The sequence below is a fragment of the Lichenostomus cassidix genome, chromosome 3, assembly GCF_008360975.1.
Source record: "Lichenostomus cassidix isolate B80296 chromosome 3, HeHo_3.0, whole genome shotgun sequence".
Classification (NCBI taxonomy): Eukaryota; Metazoa; Chordata; class Aves; order Passeriformes; family Meliphagidae; genus Lichenostomus; species Lichenostomus cassidix.
The window spans coordinates 100,416,442-100,432,553 of NC_139483.1; the positions used below are offsets into that span (position 1 = coordinate 100,416,442).

The 16,112-nt window shown below is 36.1% G+C and overlaps 1 protein-coding gene across 2 annotated transcripts in view; it reads right to left on the reverse strand.

Annotated features, from left to right (window-relative positions):
• Positions 1–16,112, reverse strand: part of NBAS (NBAS subunit of NRZ tethering complex) — a 160,743-nt gene that overhangs the window by 136,879 nt on the left and 7,752 nt on the right. For both annotated transcript variants that reach the window (XM_085056878.1, XM_085056877.1), the window contains exons 5-15: positions 15,718–15,765; positions 14,572–14,615; positions 14,035–14,168; positions 13,202–13,335; positions 12,975–13,073; positions 10,697–10,835; positions 9,170–9,235; positions 5,546–5,674; positions 3,541–3,604; positions 2,096–2,289; positions 758–1,015 (exon numbers count right to left, since the gene is read on the reverse strand). In XM_085056878.1, the coding sequence (XP_084913004.1) occupies positions 758–1,015; positions 2,096–2,289; positions 3,541–3,604; positions 5,546–5,674; positions 9,170–9,235; positions 10,697–10,835; positions 12,975–13,073; positions 13,202–13,335; positions 14,035–14,168; positions 14,572–14,615; positions 15,718–15,765 (1,309 nt within the window). The remainder of the gene's footprint in view (positions 1–757; positions 1,016–2,095; positions 2,290–3,540; positions 3,605–5,545; positions 5,675–9,169; positions 9,236–10,696; positions 10,836–12,974; positions 13,074–13,201; positions 13,336–14,034; positions 14,169–14,571; positions 14,616–15,717; positions 15,766–16,112) is intronic.

The window sequence follows — 16,112 nt, forward strand, 5'->3', positions numbered from 1 at the left end:
TCCATATTAAACAATCAATTGTTAATTCTGTGTGTTTAAAGAGGTAGAGAGGTAATTACTGTGGGTGTGCTTAAGCAGGTAGGAAAGAGATTGGTTCAAGATACAGACGAGTAAGACTTGGGTCTGATGGACACCTCGAGAAAATCAGAGATTTTTCCCCCAAATGAAAGGAAGACGTTATTTAAGTAACATCATATTAGGTATACATCATATTTAATATGACATCAGCATTCCCTGGGAACTGTAACAGTTCCAAAGGGGGCTGATTTACTGATCAGAACTGGAATGGCCTAGATAAAGTAGTCTGTCCATAAGCCCTAAAAACAAAGCAGTATCTGTTTGGTAAGAATGAGTCACAGGCCTAATTTGTACATATATCTGAAAAACCATGCGAAACAGTCACATCAGACTGTAAGTCAGCCCACTCTGGGGCCAACAAGAAGTTGAACTGATTTCATCCAATATATTTACCAAGTCTTTCACCACATGCAAACACGAGGAGATGTCCAAGTTTAGCCAAGCCAATGATGTACAGTGTCTCCCACTGAGAACATCATTTCAGTCATTATAATACAAGTTTTAAACAAGGATCCCTTTGATTAGGTGACAGAGCACATTGTCATTTAAGAGACTCTCAGAAATACGTGCATGAGTCCTTTTGTTAACACAGCAGGAAATTAAAAGAAAAATAAAAAGCTCTTTCCTTTTATCAAATAAAGCTGATTAACAGAGATGTAACCTTTCCTTCTAGACTTACTTTTCTCTGGTACAGTTCCTCTGGAGTTGTGGATCTTAAGCTGACAAGGCGGAAATTCTTCGTGATAGTTCGTGGTCGTTTCCGTGGAGGAGCAAATCGTTCCATTTCTGTCACAAAGTACAGGCCTTGCTTTAGGTAGCTGAAGTATCTGTCCTTAGCAGAAGTTTCATCATCTGAGTCAGAGTCGTCTTCTCCTTCATCTTCATCACCAGGCCTGCTCTCCAGGCGCAGTCTTTTTGGAACAAGTTTTATCTCACACTGCAAAGAACAGATGAACAAGAATCATCCACCTAGTACACCCAAACTAGTTTGGTGAGAACTGAGTACATCTACACTTGCAGTACTTCAAATCTCAGAATCAACATCCTTCCTCCCCTTCTCCTTTAAACCCTTTATTTCTCAGTTTGCTTAACCTGTTCCACAAACCCTGACTGCATTTGTCTCCTGGATCTGAGGCTTCATCACTCAGCTACTGAAGTGAAGGCTTCGTAGTAACCTGCCATTACACTAACCCTCCTGCACTAGCCCAGACAGGGTAGAACAGCGGAGACATCTTCCCACACTTTTCTGTAGCTTACTGCAGCATACAGGACATTTTTGCAACTCTCAGCTATTTAAAGCAATGTTTTCTGTTCAATGCAATCTCAGACTACATCTTTAGGCTGCCAGTCACTGGTAGTATATATTATTTCCAGAATAATATACCTTCCCTAAAACATACACACAAGATTTGGTATGTACTGAGATTTTCTGATTCTAGTATTAAACTTATTAAGATGTTTAAGACCTATTTCAATATAAGCTTTAGAAAAGAGTAATGTTATCTGTTTTAAATGAAATTACTGATTACCTTTATTATATTCTACTCCCTTCTGGAATCATAAAGATAAACAAAAAGATGTATCTTTAACATGGCTCAGTCTTAATTGTGCTCCTCATGTTTAACTGGAATGTGTTCACTCTCTCTTTATGAACCATGTATTTCAAAGTGGAAGAGGGATGGTTGCAGTGTTCTTCAGATGCACTAACATACAAGGCAAAGTTACAGTAAACAATTTCTTTCCTGTTTCAAGTTTCCTCTCACTGAGGCTCAACCTTCCAGAATTTTGCTTCTAGTCTCCACAAGTTATTTATTACCAAGTTTTTCTTAGAAATTTAAGCTGCAGCAAGTTCAGAATTTCCCTGCAATACCTATCTACACAGATAAGGAAGCAGAATCACTTTTCCTGTTAGTAGTAACATCTTCTGGTTTAACCATCCACCCCTTAGGATCACGTATAAAAAAGCAAATTGTTGTACTGTATTACAAAAGGATACATGCTTGTGCACATTCCTCACCTCCAGACTTAGAAATCCTCCATCATGAGCCGAAGTGACCTGAGGAGAACTCTCAAACCATTCACATGCCTTTCCCAGCAAGTTTCTTAATGTCTTGACTGATGACACAGTCAACGCACCAGAGCAGCGAGCAAGGATGACAGAATTATCTGCCCACCAGTTTACATCTATCAATGGGTAATAGGATTCTTTATCTAAAAGAGGAATGCACCATATAAAGAAAGATAACATTAAACCTCAGATAAGAACAGAAGAGACTTCCATTATGAAGAAATATGGTCTAATTTAACAGATATTTGTTGTTCTATTTGCAACCTTGGTTCACCAAGTTTGTATTTTATATCAATTAGATTTTACTAAATCACTTTTGTATTAAATAAAGCCGTTGCGAACAAAAAAAAAGAAGTCAATTACAAATATATATAAATTATTTGGAAAAAAAATCACAGTTAACTGATTTACTTGCACAAAGAGGGACAGATTTTTTATATTTGATGAAGATCTACTTTGTTACCTATCAGACTATCCTTGACATGACAACAAACCTGACACCAATGAAAATCAGAAAAGGCTACAGTGCTTTTGAGGATAAATGAACATATGAACACTTTTCAAGATGAAGTTGTTAGGAATATTAAACTAACAAATAAACAAAAAAGCCTCTAGCACAGAGGATGGAAGCTGTGGCATTTCCAAGACTGTCTTGATTATAGTAACTGGATGTTGGGATAAAATGTTCATCAGAGAGTAGGCTCACTTTTGTTCCCTACATGTCACTTTCCACTCCTCTCATGAAAACAATCTTTCCCCAAACAGAACGGAGAAACAGGTCAGATTATCACCTTTTAATTGTGCTTAGTCAGCAACCTACCTCTGAAGGTCAGATGAATTAACCCAAAGACAGAATCACCAAGAAAAATAGTACAAAGAAACAGGAATCTTTTAATAATATAGATGTATACAAGCAGCAGCAAATGGATCATGGAATAGCTATTGATCTCTGCACTCTTGGGACAGCCATGCAATAACCAGGTGCTAAATAGCTGCAGAGAGTAGTCTGACTTTTTAGAAAACAATAGAGACTGATGAGGCAAATCAAGTCAGAGAAAATTGCTTTAGAATTGTTTTTAGAATTTTAAACCCATATCTTTAGATTATATTAGCTTTCAAGATTTATTAGACATTCACAGAAAGAAAAAATAAATCCTGTGCCAACTGAAATATCAACTTATTTATGGCTATGGCTATAAAAGCATTCCTAAGAGAGAATCTGAAAAAAAAACCCTATTGTGACACTCATTTAACTCTGCCATGCTGCAAATTCAAATCATACCATTTTGGCAACCTGACTGAGATTTAATTAAGCCACTTCAGTCTTCACGTATTTGCATTACTATTTTTAACTATACAGTAATATAAAATAATAATCGAGCTGTAGTGCATACCTTTTATTTTCTTTCTTTTTTCACTAGAGAGTCTCCAGTCCGGGTTAAGCTCATCATAGCCTGGCTAAAGGAAAAAAGTTATATGCAAGTAAATCTTCATAACACAGAATCCATTTATTTACGCTATTCCTGAACCATTCATTTTTCAATTAAAATGTTCCCTATAAATTCAAACTCCTCTCAAGCATAAACACGCAACTGCTCTAGCACCATTGTACTTTTCTACAGACAATTTAAAAAAAAATAAAATTTAAACACCACAAAGCAAGACCTAGCCTGACCAGCTTTAAACAGTAATCACACTGTAAAGATTCTTGAAATAAAGGTTCTCCAGTAACCAAAAGCCAAGCATTTGCTTTTCATGTCTACACACAGGACTACAGGCACACAAAATAATCTCCAAAAGAGTCTGTGTAGCGTCCTGTGTGACAGTCCAGTACAGCTCTGTAAGTATTTTCCCCAGCTATTTTCAGAATTATAAAACCCCTTTCAAGACTAGTGCAAGAGAAGCAGCATTAATAACTGATGCACTGCAATGTTTAGAATTATGTTGCAGTTGTGTTGTTTTAAACTTGATTTAGCAGTGACAGAAATCCTGCCCCTAAGTTCAGCACAGTGGAAGTACAGGTAGCTGAAATAACCCAAGCACGTTTGGGTCAAGCAGAAAGTGTTTTTCAGACTTGATTTTTCAGTAGAAAAGAGAAGAGTCTAGTAATTAAAAGTAAACATGAGGCCCCTCTAAGTCAATTTAACAAATACGTTTGGTTCACAATTACATTAGAATCACATATATTATGAAAATATACATTATACTTGGATACCAGTTTCGCCTATAAAAAAATTCTGAGAACAGTCAAGTGCTGAATATTACTTTATATCACTCTCACTGACTTGTAAAGTCCTGAATGCTCCTTCAGAATACATATTCATTATTGCTAAAAAGAAAGAAACACTACAACTCACTGTAAGCATCCTTGAGCAAAATCTGTCTGAAGTGAATATTAAAAACAGATATGCATATATACACGAACAACACTTTTCCAAATACTAGAGCAGAATTTGAGGGTTTTTTGATTGTTTTGGTTGCTGTTTAAAAATACCTTCCTAAACAAGCTTGAAATTACATTTCAATCCCATGTGTTTACCCTGTTTGGAATTGATGTTGGTTCATGTCTTGTAGGTTTAGAACATAACACACAGTACTTCAAGTGAAAAGCCTTTCTTTATCTATCAGTCAAGAAATTAATGGGAAGAAAATCAGAATACTTCACATACTAGTGCACATAGTTTCAGATTCTACACTTTTCAAAATGCATTTCCACATTAAAAGGAAGTTTTATCTTTACCCAGAAAGCATATTAGTTATTTGGAATTTTCTTTGAAATCTAATTACCTTTCAATTCCCAGTGTTTAAATTCACACTAGTCACATAAAAGTTTGCCTGTGCCTGAGCAATTCCTAGAGTAACTTTCCCTACTTAGCTTTGCCAACAATTCCTGTGGAAAGTAATTCAATAGGACTTAAAAGCAATTTGATTAAGAAAATATTCTAGTGTCATCTGGCACAAGGTAAGGTAAATTTTGAGGGAGAAATAGAAGAATACATTAGGCATCCAGCAGATTCAAGTTTCAACCAGTGAAACACATTTACCTGTGTTAGCCTCTACTTCTATTTTATAATGGCATTTCAGTCAAAGGGCATTATAGTCTAATTCCAACAGTGTTACCTACTCGGCACCAAAATGCCTCATGAAAAATTCATTGCAACATAACTGGTTCTTTTTCTTAATTTTTCAAGTTTACAGTTACGGGTAAAACATAGAAAGATTATTATAAAAGTAAGTATAGGGCTTTGAAAAACATGGAGTTGACTGGGAAGCTAGGATGTGCTAATGACTGGGAAGTTAATGCACCATTACCTGAACTCCTCTCATCTCCTACGAAAACACAGCTGCAGAGAAATAAGATACATAATTCAAGTTTCGAAACATGTACATCCTTCTTACCTGAGCAGTTTGGTCCCATTCTCCTTGTTGTCTGAGAGATGGAACAGACCAGATCGTCAGTTTTCCTGAGAAATGAATAGCTGCCAAAAGGGCTCCATCAGGAGAAAGATTCATCTTGAAAACTCCATCCTGCCAAACATGATATCCAAGCAAATAAACAAACAAATACAATAAAAACATACACCAAAGAATATCCAAAAAAATTCCTCCAATTTTTTTTTCCTATTTTAGGGAAAAAAAGAAATTGTACAATCTTCCACTCTGGAAAGTTAACATGCCTTAAATTAAAAGCAAACAAAAAAAACCCCCACCTTACTCTAAAAGAAAAAAGTATCAATTGTGGCATGGAAGGCTAAAAACAACCTGCATAAAGGAAGAACACTATCTTAGCATGAACAAGGCTTCAGGAATGTAAACTTCTGTACCACGTTGTTGTACAGCAAATAAAACCTGGAAGTGCAGCATTCCTAGGAGAATGCCCTGACAGCAATGCAGAGCTACTTGGAGGGAAAACTGCAGGTTGCTCTCTGTATAGAAAAAAACATTCAGTAGCCTTAGTTTTCTACTATCCTGACTCTCTGGTCCTCCCAAGGAATACTGTTATCAAAACACAGCTTAGTACAGCTCTTCCTCCTGGGGACCAAACTTCTGGGTGAGCATATTACAAATCAAATTCTTAAATGAAAGAAAAAAAAAAGGGGGGGGGGAATACAAGAAATACAGACATTAAGAGATCTTGGAGGAGCACATTGTTCATTTCAGGACACTGAATCAGAATTTAAGAATCTCTTGAGTGACAACAGACCAAGCAGTAACATAGCGAGTATCAGATTAAGTCCATACAGATAAAATAATTCAACATTTTTAAGTTAATTTCATCAATCCTACAAAAATTCCTTCAGGTCTGGACACCTTAAGAGGCAAAACATACTTCTAACAAAAAACTTTCTTAAGGATTCAGGAAATCCCACAAATTTACAACTGGATCTGCACACTATTTCCATGAGACCCTCTAAATACATACTCATATTTTAAAGTCAAATTTAGTGCCACTGGCAATGAATGACAATTTCTGAAAATACAGGTTATATTTATTCATCCCTCTCCCAACAAAGTTCTTCATTTTCAGAAAGACCATTCAGTTCTTTAAGTGTCTAGTCTTCCCTGAAAGACAGCAAGATGCAGATTCCCAAAAAATACATTGGTCATAAAATTCCATTTTGGTAGCTCACTTTTAAAAAATTTCTATTAAGGGTTCATAGTTACAATTGTCCAAGGTTGCAACTAACCAATTTTTGGGCCAGCACCTCCCCTCTTAGAAAACACCCTAACATAAATGAAGCATAGAAGAGTTAATTGACATCCATCAGTTAAGAAGTTTTAACGACCCTTCTACAGAACATTAGTGTAGGTATTATTTGAAGATAAAAATATTCTTTTCAGGTCAGTATGTTTGTTCGGACTGGGGGGGGTATTATTATTTTTATTTATTAGGTTTTTTTTAAGTTCTAGATATACCATGGAAACAATGACAATCAAGAAATCTGCTCACTGTTGTACACTGATTTGCAGCCATTGAGAGCACTCCTTAAATCCACACCTAAAATGTGTTTTTAAATGAAAACGAGAGCATTAAGGGTTTTTTTAAACCCATTAAGAATTATTTATATTAGAAAAAATTCATATTCTCTGACTATATTCTTAAGCAGCTAGAGTACTACACTTTGAGCTGTAGTTTCCCTGGGAATTGTGCATGCCTTCTAATGGTAACTCTCCCTTTACAAATCAATTGGCATGCACAAAGGACAAAGAACCAAAGTCTGATAAAGGACCTAAAAACACAGAGCTAAAATATATAATCTGTTCAGATAACTGATCAGTGGTATACATCACAGATCTTAAAAGGAGGTAAATGTTTACTCAGCAGTCAGCAATAACTCTCTGGCTGCTGGATTTAGATATTGGGTGGCCATTAACACACTCAAATTTATCACCCAAGCCCTGTTATCTATAAAAATTAATCAGTCCTTCACCAAAGCAGGCAACGCTGCCTCCATTAACAGCTTATCAAGTTAAGGGAACAGCAAAACAAGATGCTGAAAAACTCAGCAGGCTGGCACTTCACATTTTTTAAGTGTCACTTAACAACATGAAGAATCAAATCCCAGTATAGGCAGTTCTAATATGCAAGTCTGTGTCTGTCACATTTTAACCCTGGTGTTAATTTCACACTAAGAATACAAACTGTACCTTACATATTTAAGCCATAATCTCTGAAACTGGATCAAAACTTTCAAGGATGAGTAAGTCTCCACATTTCCTCATTAATTTAGTACTGCCAAGTGCAATGAAGTTGAAGTTTAGTACAGCTACATGCAGTACAAGCTTTTCAGTTCAAAAAGCTTACATCAGCTTTATCTTTAGTATTTGCAGTGAAGGAAATAAAATCTCTCCCTGTTCCACCCTTGACAAAGATTCAGAAAGATTTGTTTTCCCTTTCCAATCAAGCATGCAACTTCTTTTAGGTGACTGGTTAGTCACCTTAACATCCCAAAATTCTATTTAAAGTCACTTCCAAATCAGATCAGCCATTTTTTCACTCAGGAGGACACAGTGAAGGCAGTAGAGAGATTCTTTACTGTTCTTTCCTTGTAAAGCAAAAGAAGGGAAAACAAGTATTTTTACAAGAAGGGTAAGGGGGATAGAAAAAGAAATCAAATGGAGGCTACACACAGTGAGTAGACAAGTGGTAAGAGAAGGTAGTGCAGTACTGCATGGGCAGCTCCTAAGGCCTGGAGAAGCCAAGAGCACTGTGTACAACACCTTAGAAATACAGAAAGCACACACCTACACCTCAGCATGACATTCAAGATTTAACACTCCTTCAGGTGGAGGAGAACACAAGGCCCATGCCCAGAGTTTGTTAAGAGTAAGTTGATTCTGATCAGTAGTTTCATTAGGCTCACATGCATCTTGGGGGAAGAAGTCTGCCCCCCTAATAAACTTTTGAAGTTACTTAGCAAAACATTTCCATTCTACCTCAGACTGTAAAAATCAAGTCCTTGTGTCTGCCCTATTTAAGCCATGAATGATTAGTTTGAATCCACACTTTTTTTTTCTTCCCCACATGGTATGAAAATTGTGGGCTGAAGATTTTTTGTTGTTTTCTAGTGGGACAGGTGTAGTGCAGAAGGCTGAGTTTTGTTCTTCTTCTTTATCTCTTGGGCATATATTTGAGAAACATCATCATAATTTACTTTCTTCTGGTAGCATATTTAACAGATCTCACATGGTCTGATTATCACATTCATTAAAAAATAATTAGGTGGCTTCAAATACCTTCTTTTTTGAATAAGGGTTTACATTTAATATTGAACTCTACAGCTCTATACCTGTTCCTGAAACCCAGTGATTCAAGCTTCAGCAAATGAACTAACTGGATTTTTAAGAAAGCAAAATATGTGGCAAGCTACTCCATTAAACGCTAAACTTTTTGATTAATTTAGAATGTTAATTCCTAAGTTGCATAAATTTAAACCTACTTTCAGTCAGTCTCTCAGGTAGTCAATAATGGACAATTATGCTAGTAAAACACAGTTCTGAGGTAGACCTAGATCTTAATACCTGTTCTGTTCCCCGCCTGCCGTAAAATCTTAAATTCATAATCCTTAATAATCCTCTTCTCTGTGCCTGTAAGAACAGAAACAAATCATACAATGAAAGACAATCTCATACATTGTTTTATGCACCAAAAATTAAGTCACATTTAAAATACTAAAACAACTCTGCAAGATGCTTTAGAGGCTCTGCAGAAAGACCTTGACAAATCAGAGAGATGGGCAATCAGCAACCATATGAAGTTTAACATGGACAAGTGCCAGATTCTGTATCTGGGGCAATCCTGTCTGTGTGTACAGACTAGGAAACAAGAGGCTGGAGAGCAGTGCTGGGGAAAGCGACCTGAGGGGCCTGGTCCAAGGGGAGTTGAATGAGTCAGCAGTGCTACAATGCATGAAAGACATTAAGCCATTAGAGTGTCCAAAGGAGGGCAATGAGGACAGTGAAAGGCCTTGAAGAGAAGCTGTGTGAGGAGTAGCTGATTGGTCTGATTACCCAAGGAGGGCACTTGGTCTGCTCAGCCTGGAGAAGACTGAGGGGAGACCTCACTGCAGTTACAACTTCCTCATGGGGAGACAAGGAAGGGCAGACACAGATCTCTTCTCTGTGATGGCAGTGACACTACCCAAGGGAATAGCCTGAAGCTGTGTCAGAGGAGGGCTAGGCTGGATGTCAGGAAAAGGCTCTTCCCCCAGAGGGTGTCTGGGCACTGAACAGGCTTCCCAGGGAAGTTGTCACAGCACCAAGCCAGACAGAGTTCAAGAAGCATTGGCTCTCAGGCACTTTGTGTGACTCTTGAGGTGTCCTGTGCAGGGCCAGGAGTTGGACTCAATGATCCTTGTGGGTCTCTTCCAACTCAGTATATTCTATAATTTTAGTATTTTTAAACTTCCATAAGACTGCCTACTTTAAAGTAATGCAAGCACAATAAAATCCAGTTTGTATAATTTTGTCCACTTCATGAGTATGTAGCACATCACAGAACAGCACTACCCATTTGCAATTAAATTAACAACTCGCTTGTAATAACTAAGCGACACCTATATAAGAGTAAACACTGAAATTTATCCTAGTATATTGCAAATTGATTTCAGTATACTCAAGTTGTTACCAAATTAAACATTTACTTCTACTACAAGCAAAAGAAATCAAGAGCCAGAGTTAAACTGAAACATTTATTTCAGGTGTGCTGCCTTTTGTTCTTAAGTAATATAAGAACAAACTGGATTTTTTTTCCAACAAAGACAGGTAACACATCCCAGTTTACAACTAAGAGAGAAAAAACATTGTAGCTTGGCAATTTACAGATTCCTTTCTAGTCATTTTTGGTTTTAAAACCATAAGTGATAATTAAGAACTCAAAATCATACTACAGAAAAAGCAAAAATAGATGCTGGGGAAAAAAAGTTAACTGCATAGACATACACATCATATCAAAAATAGCATAACCTCACATTAAATTCTTCTTTCAAAAAAAGATATATATTGAGTTTCCAGTGACAATCATCCAGTAAATTGAGGACACATACTTACTGTTCTAACATCATCTTCATAACTAGTGACCTGTTTGTAATGGGGAGAGCCCGACAGAATTCTCCAAGCAGATATCCCACAACCAGCTGCTTTAGATACCCCATCTTCATCTGTTTCACAGCCTCCTACAAGGAGAAGTCTGTAAAATAAACAAAGATGTATTATGGTTTCATATACTGCCACATTTTTAAAAAATTTTTCTTAAGTCTATAGGAGTTTGCTTACAGTAAAAAAAAGACTGAATATACCAAGATATTTAACAGCCACAATAAGCTTTGCCTGTGAATAAATATCCTAACATCTAAAAATACTTAAATATTATTCAAGAAACATTTGTTACTTGTAGCATTTATACCTATCCATTCTTATCTCTAGCTTTCCAGGTAGGTAAAAACTCCCAACATCTAAAATAAAATAAGTCTGGCTGCAAGTTTGTGTTTACCCCTTACCCTCAAAAATCCTAACAAATTACAGCTTAAGCATATGACAAGTTCTGATCATTCCATTTAAGCATCAGATTTCCATTCATTCAGATGTGGTACAAAAGCTACTTCTCTTTCACTGAAGAACTGAAAGCATTAAGGTTAGTCAATTCTGTTTTCCAAAGCCATTGTATCAATTATACATGTGCATGTAAGCTGCACAGCAGCTGACATTTTATAAACTCTGATGCAATTCTTATAATTATTACTGATCACCACTAAACTGTATCAAAGTATTTTCTCTTGAAGCGCTCTCACCTCATTAATAAGCACTTCTATATTTAACTGATGACCACTGATGAACTTAAGTGATCAAAGTTCACATTATTGAAAGTTAAAACTTTGAGGTGTCTCTATCAACAATTTTCTTTAACGCACAATTTTGAAGTGCTTGCCTTCAAGCCCGTCTAAGGTTTTTTGAGGTCAACAAGTAAATTTCAGCAAGAGACCCCGCTCATTAATTTAGAGTTCTGCAATGTCAAATTTAGAGGCTTTCCACCACAGATTAATTCAAAACAGAAAAGACTTGCCCCCAACAGGGGCAAAACATGGGCTCTTTTGTTTTCCATCCATTGCATCCAATTGTGCATTCTTTCAAGCGTCAATTTTTCAACTTTACTAAGCCAGTCAACTGGCTGCACGTAGCAGGACATACAACCATTAACCCTGCTCTGATCAAAGGAAACAACGGGTTGGTTCTGTTGTCTGGTCATGTAGTGCTACCAAAGCTCCACAATCCACACGTATTACCTCAAAACTGTAGATTTAATATACTGAATATTAATTATGTGAAATCAATAAACATGAACTGCATGGAAAGAACAAGCTGTACACAAAATTAATCTCTCAAAATAAAAAGCTAGAAGAACATTACATCTCATTAATAATAATTTTTTTCCTAAGATAGATATGACAGCTCACTTAACACTGAAGAATGAGAACAAGTTTTTTCAACAGTGAGTTTCTTCTGGTATTCTACAGACAAGCCTAATTTCATTAAAAAAAATACAGTGATATAACATTGCACTGACAGATTCAATCCTAGCAGATCTAATAGAAGAAAAGTATCTAGAAGAAAGTTTAGTTTCTAAAATTGAAGAGAGAGTTGCTGAGTTTATCTTGCTATATAACAAATCAATATTACAAAAGTAGAGACATTTTTAGCATAAGTACTAAGCTACCCAGGACCTGTTCCAACCACATTGGGTTGAAGAGCAGACAGGCAGTCAGTCCACATTTAAAGTCCAGTTTCTGTACCCAAGAGGTTAATAATAGAGAAAACACATTGCAAGACAGCTCCAAATACCAAAGCCAGGCAGTTCCAGCCAGAACACTAGGGAAAATGGGCTGACCAACAAATCCAGCAATCAATTCCAGACAGGAAAACTAACAAACAAACAAAAAACAAAAAAAACACCCCCCCCCAAAAAAAAAAAAAAAAAAAACAAAAAACCACCAAAAAACCAACCATTAAACTCATACTTCAGCCTTTATCCCATCCCATTCAGAAACCTCTTTTGATGCTATTCCTGACATTCTAAAAATAGCACGTTGCTTATGCAAGGTACTCAAACAAATGGACAAAACTTGACTAATGGAATAATGAAAGTTAAGTGAGACTAACTAAGGTTCTTTTCATAGCAGAAAGAGACATGATTTGTTATTACTGATACACTAAACAGCAACTTTAGTATAGAATCCCTCCCCTTCTATATCCAACACACTTCAATGCTTATTTTGACACTTTTTTTTTCATCATTTACATATCATTGTCAGGTAGCAAACAGAATGCTTACCTGTGACCAGGATGATAAACGACTGTTGTTATCCCATGGGCATAATGGCTGCTAAAGCTGAAACTATGACTTTCTTGAAAGCTTTGATTTGTTCCAACACTAAGTATGCAGGGGAAAAAAAATACATGCATCAGTTCAGATTTATTTTCTTTATAAGAAAGTAGAGTAGAAAGAATTCCTTTGAAGTTCACTCTGCCTTCTCAAAGCAAGTCAAAATTTATGCTTACCTTACAAGGTAACTTCTCAGTTCTCCACGATAATTAACAACAAGGAGTTCCGCTGACCATTGGGCACTTGCTTTGTATTCTAGAAAGATCAATCCAGCAATAGCGTAACTCAGATCGCCTGGAAAACTTGCTGTCTTTACCCAAAAATGAAGGCAGACATTGGGAGAGAAAGAGGATTTTAAAAAAGTGTCTTTGTTACTGAAAAAATGAGAAAGTTAGATTTACTATATTGCATTAAAAAAAAGTTCCATAGTTTGTATGACAAACTAAATATATTTTCTTTTATCTTGATTTTTAGGAAATCTTATTACTATGAAGTCTGCAAAACAATATACTGAGCAAATACACTTGAGCCACCTCCACAAGTCAGTTCAATAAACCCTCTGAACATAAAAAATAGAAAATATATTGTGTGAGGCCTATCAACATCAATTATCATACCAAGCAAAACACTCTAGCAGCAATATTTCTTGATTTCTACTTGACTCTGCACACAAAGTGCAGATTTATAATTTAGTACTACAAATTCTAATTATTTGTGCACATACTAATTAAGTGATTCCATACTTTCCCTATCTGATGCACCTACAGATCTGCCCCAATTCCAAGATAGATGTAAAACATACCCTTTGTGCTGTTGTAAGGGCTACACAGACTTTTGTTAATCATGTGATGGATATATTATAGGGAAACTTTTACTGGTCCATTTCTGCATGATATTCATAGTGTAAGCATTTATCATAAACTAAGCCATGATAGGAAAAAGGTCAAAGAGTGGAAATTATCCTTAAAAAGTTCTACTATATTCATATTTAACCCAAGAGAGCACATACTGGTGAAATGACCAGAAGCTCACTACCCATCAGGTCGAACACTCTGACTGTTCCGCTGCTTTCAGCATAAGCAAGTAATGTGCAATCATGACTCCATGCCACTCTCCTCCACTGAGGGTTAGGATCCTTTGGCACTATGAAAAAGGAACAAAATTATTAATAAAAGCAAAAAATTAAATATAATCCCTTTAACAGAACAAATAGTCAACTGCATAAAAGAAAATTCAGGGGGCCTACCAGCATTATGAGCTTATCCCAGAAGAGAGTAAAAGAAGAAAAACCACATATGTCTTCCCAGACCCATTAATTTTATCTATCCTTTCATTTCAGATTCAGGTTTCATATATTAATCATCATAAAAAAAAGTGGCAGAGGGAGGGTAATGGAGCTAGTCACAAAGCAAAATTATTATGAAATTCTTTCCAATGATTTTAAGTAGTTACATTATTATCATTAAAGTAAACCAATACCACCAATTAGCAATGTATGAGTAACAAACAATGATGACACTAAGTAATGATGTAGAGGTTGCCATACCTTGACATTTTCCAACTATGGATACAAAGTCATCTTTTGCAGACCTGCAGAAAAAAGGCTCATATGAATTTAGATACAGAAAAACCCACTATTCACTTTTCTGTAATAAACAGAACACTAGAAAAATATTCCAAGTGCACAATTCAAAGGCCTCCATGCCTCTAACTACTTGTTCAAAAAAAACAGATAGTAAGCTTCACCCTTAGGCAGCTACAGTAACTAACAACAGTATTTGTTGTTTCCTTCCACTGCATAAACACCAACATCCCTCACTTATTAGTAATGCTGTACAAAATAGAAGAGCATCATTTCAGCACTTCATATAACTTTAGAAAAAAAACCTAGTCAGTATTCTCTATGTTACAATTTTAGAAACAATGCAAGAATATAATTACATTAATACTGTTGAAACACAAGATTTATTTTATAGTCTTTAAGCTGACGTTTATGTTGCTCACACCACTTTTGATTGAACAATTTTCATACACTCGCTTCTTTTACATATAAATGGAAGGTCTGACCTTCTAGAAAATGGATTTTTGTGAAGCAAGTAAACACACTCAATCAAGATCTGTTCTACAGCTAAATGTGCTCTTGAACTGGCAAAGGAGAGCTTGCTGTTAAGAGAGCACAAGAAAAGGGAAAGCATCAGTCTTTGCAGCAATCCACACCACTTCTAAAATAAGGTGAAGTATTATACATGCCAGCTACTCGACAGAGAAGAACACTAGATACTAGCTCCTTGTCCCATTTATTAGGGAAGAATATCTAGAGGGGGCAAAAAGGCAAAGGTTAGAAAGACAGTGATTTGTGCAGAGTATTTAAGAGGATTTTGATTGTTTTTCTTTCATATCTTGAAAACAGAGAGAGAGATACAGCTATATACTTATACAAGCACATCTGGAACAATTATAATTGGGGGGGCTGAGGAGGTTTTATGTTGGTTTTGGTTTAGTATTTCCTCCATAGGGGATGGCTAAGAACTAAAAGGAAACAGAACATTTCTGCTTTTTTGATTGCCCCATGGATAACTTTCATACTATATAAGGCTTCAAAACAAAGAAAAATCTTTAAAAGTACTGCTAGGAAATTACTAGAAGCACTTGCTCAGAACCACAGCTGAAGTAGCAGATAATGCTATATTACCTGATTTCTACACATTGGTCTTGAACAACTGCCAACAATTTACCATTGCTGAAAGAGAAAACACAGATGTGAAAGTTCATTTAAAGTCCATTCACTACAGAATGTGCAACGGAGTCCTAGGTGCTTTTCTCCAAGGTTAGACATAAATTGCTTCATTCATAAATTTAAAAAATTTTAAATGGGAAATATATTTTTTTAATTAAATTATTAACCTGTGCTATGATATTCCCTTCATTTCCCTGAAATCTATCTGCCACTCTTTTCCAGCAGCACTAACAAAACAGAACGACATCTAAAATCTCACTGCATGCCAGGTCAGAGTCAGATGTTGCTTACAGGTAATTTTACAGCAGCAGTGTACAAAACTATGTATGGCTTTATCTGGAATAAACAAC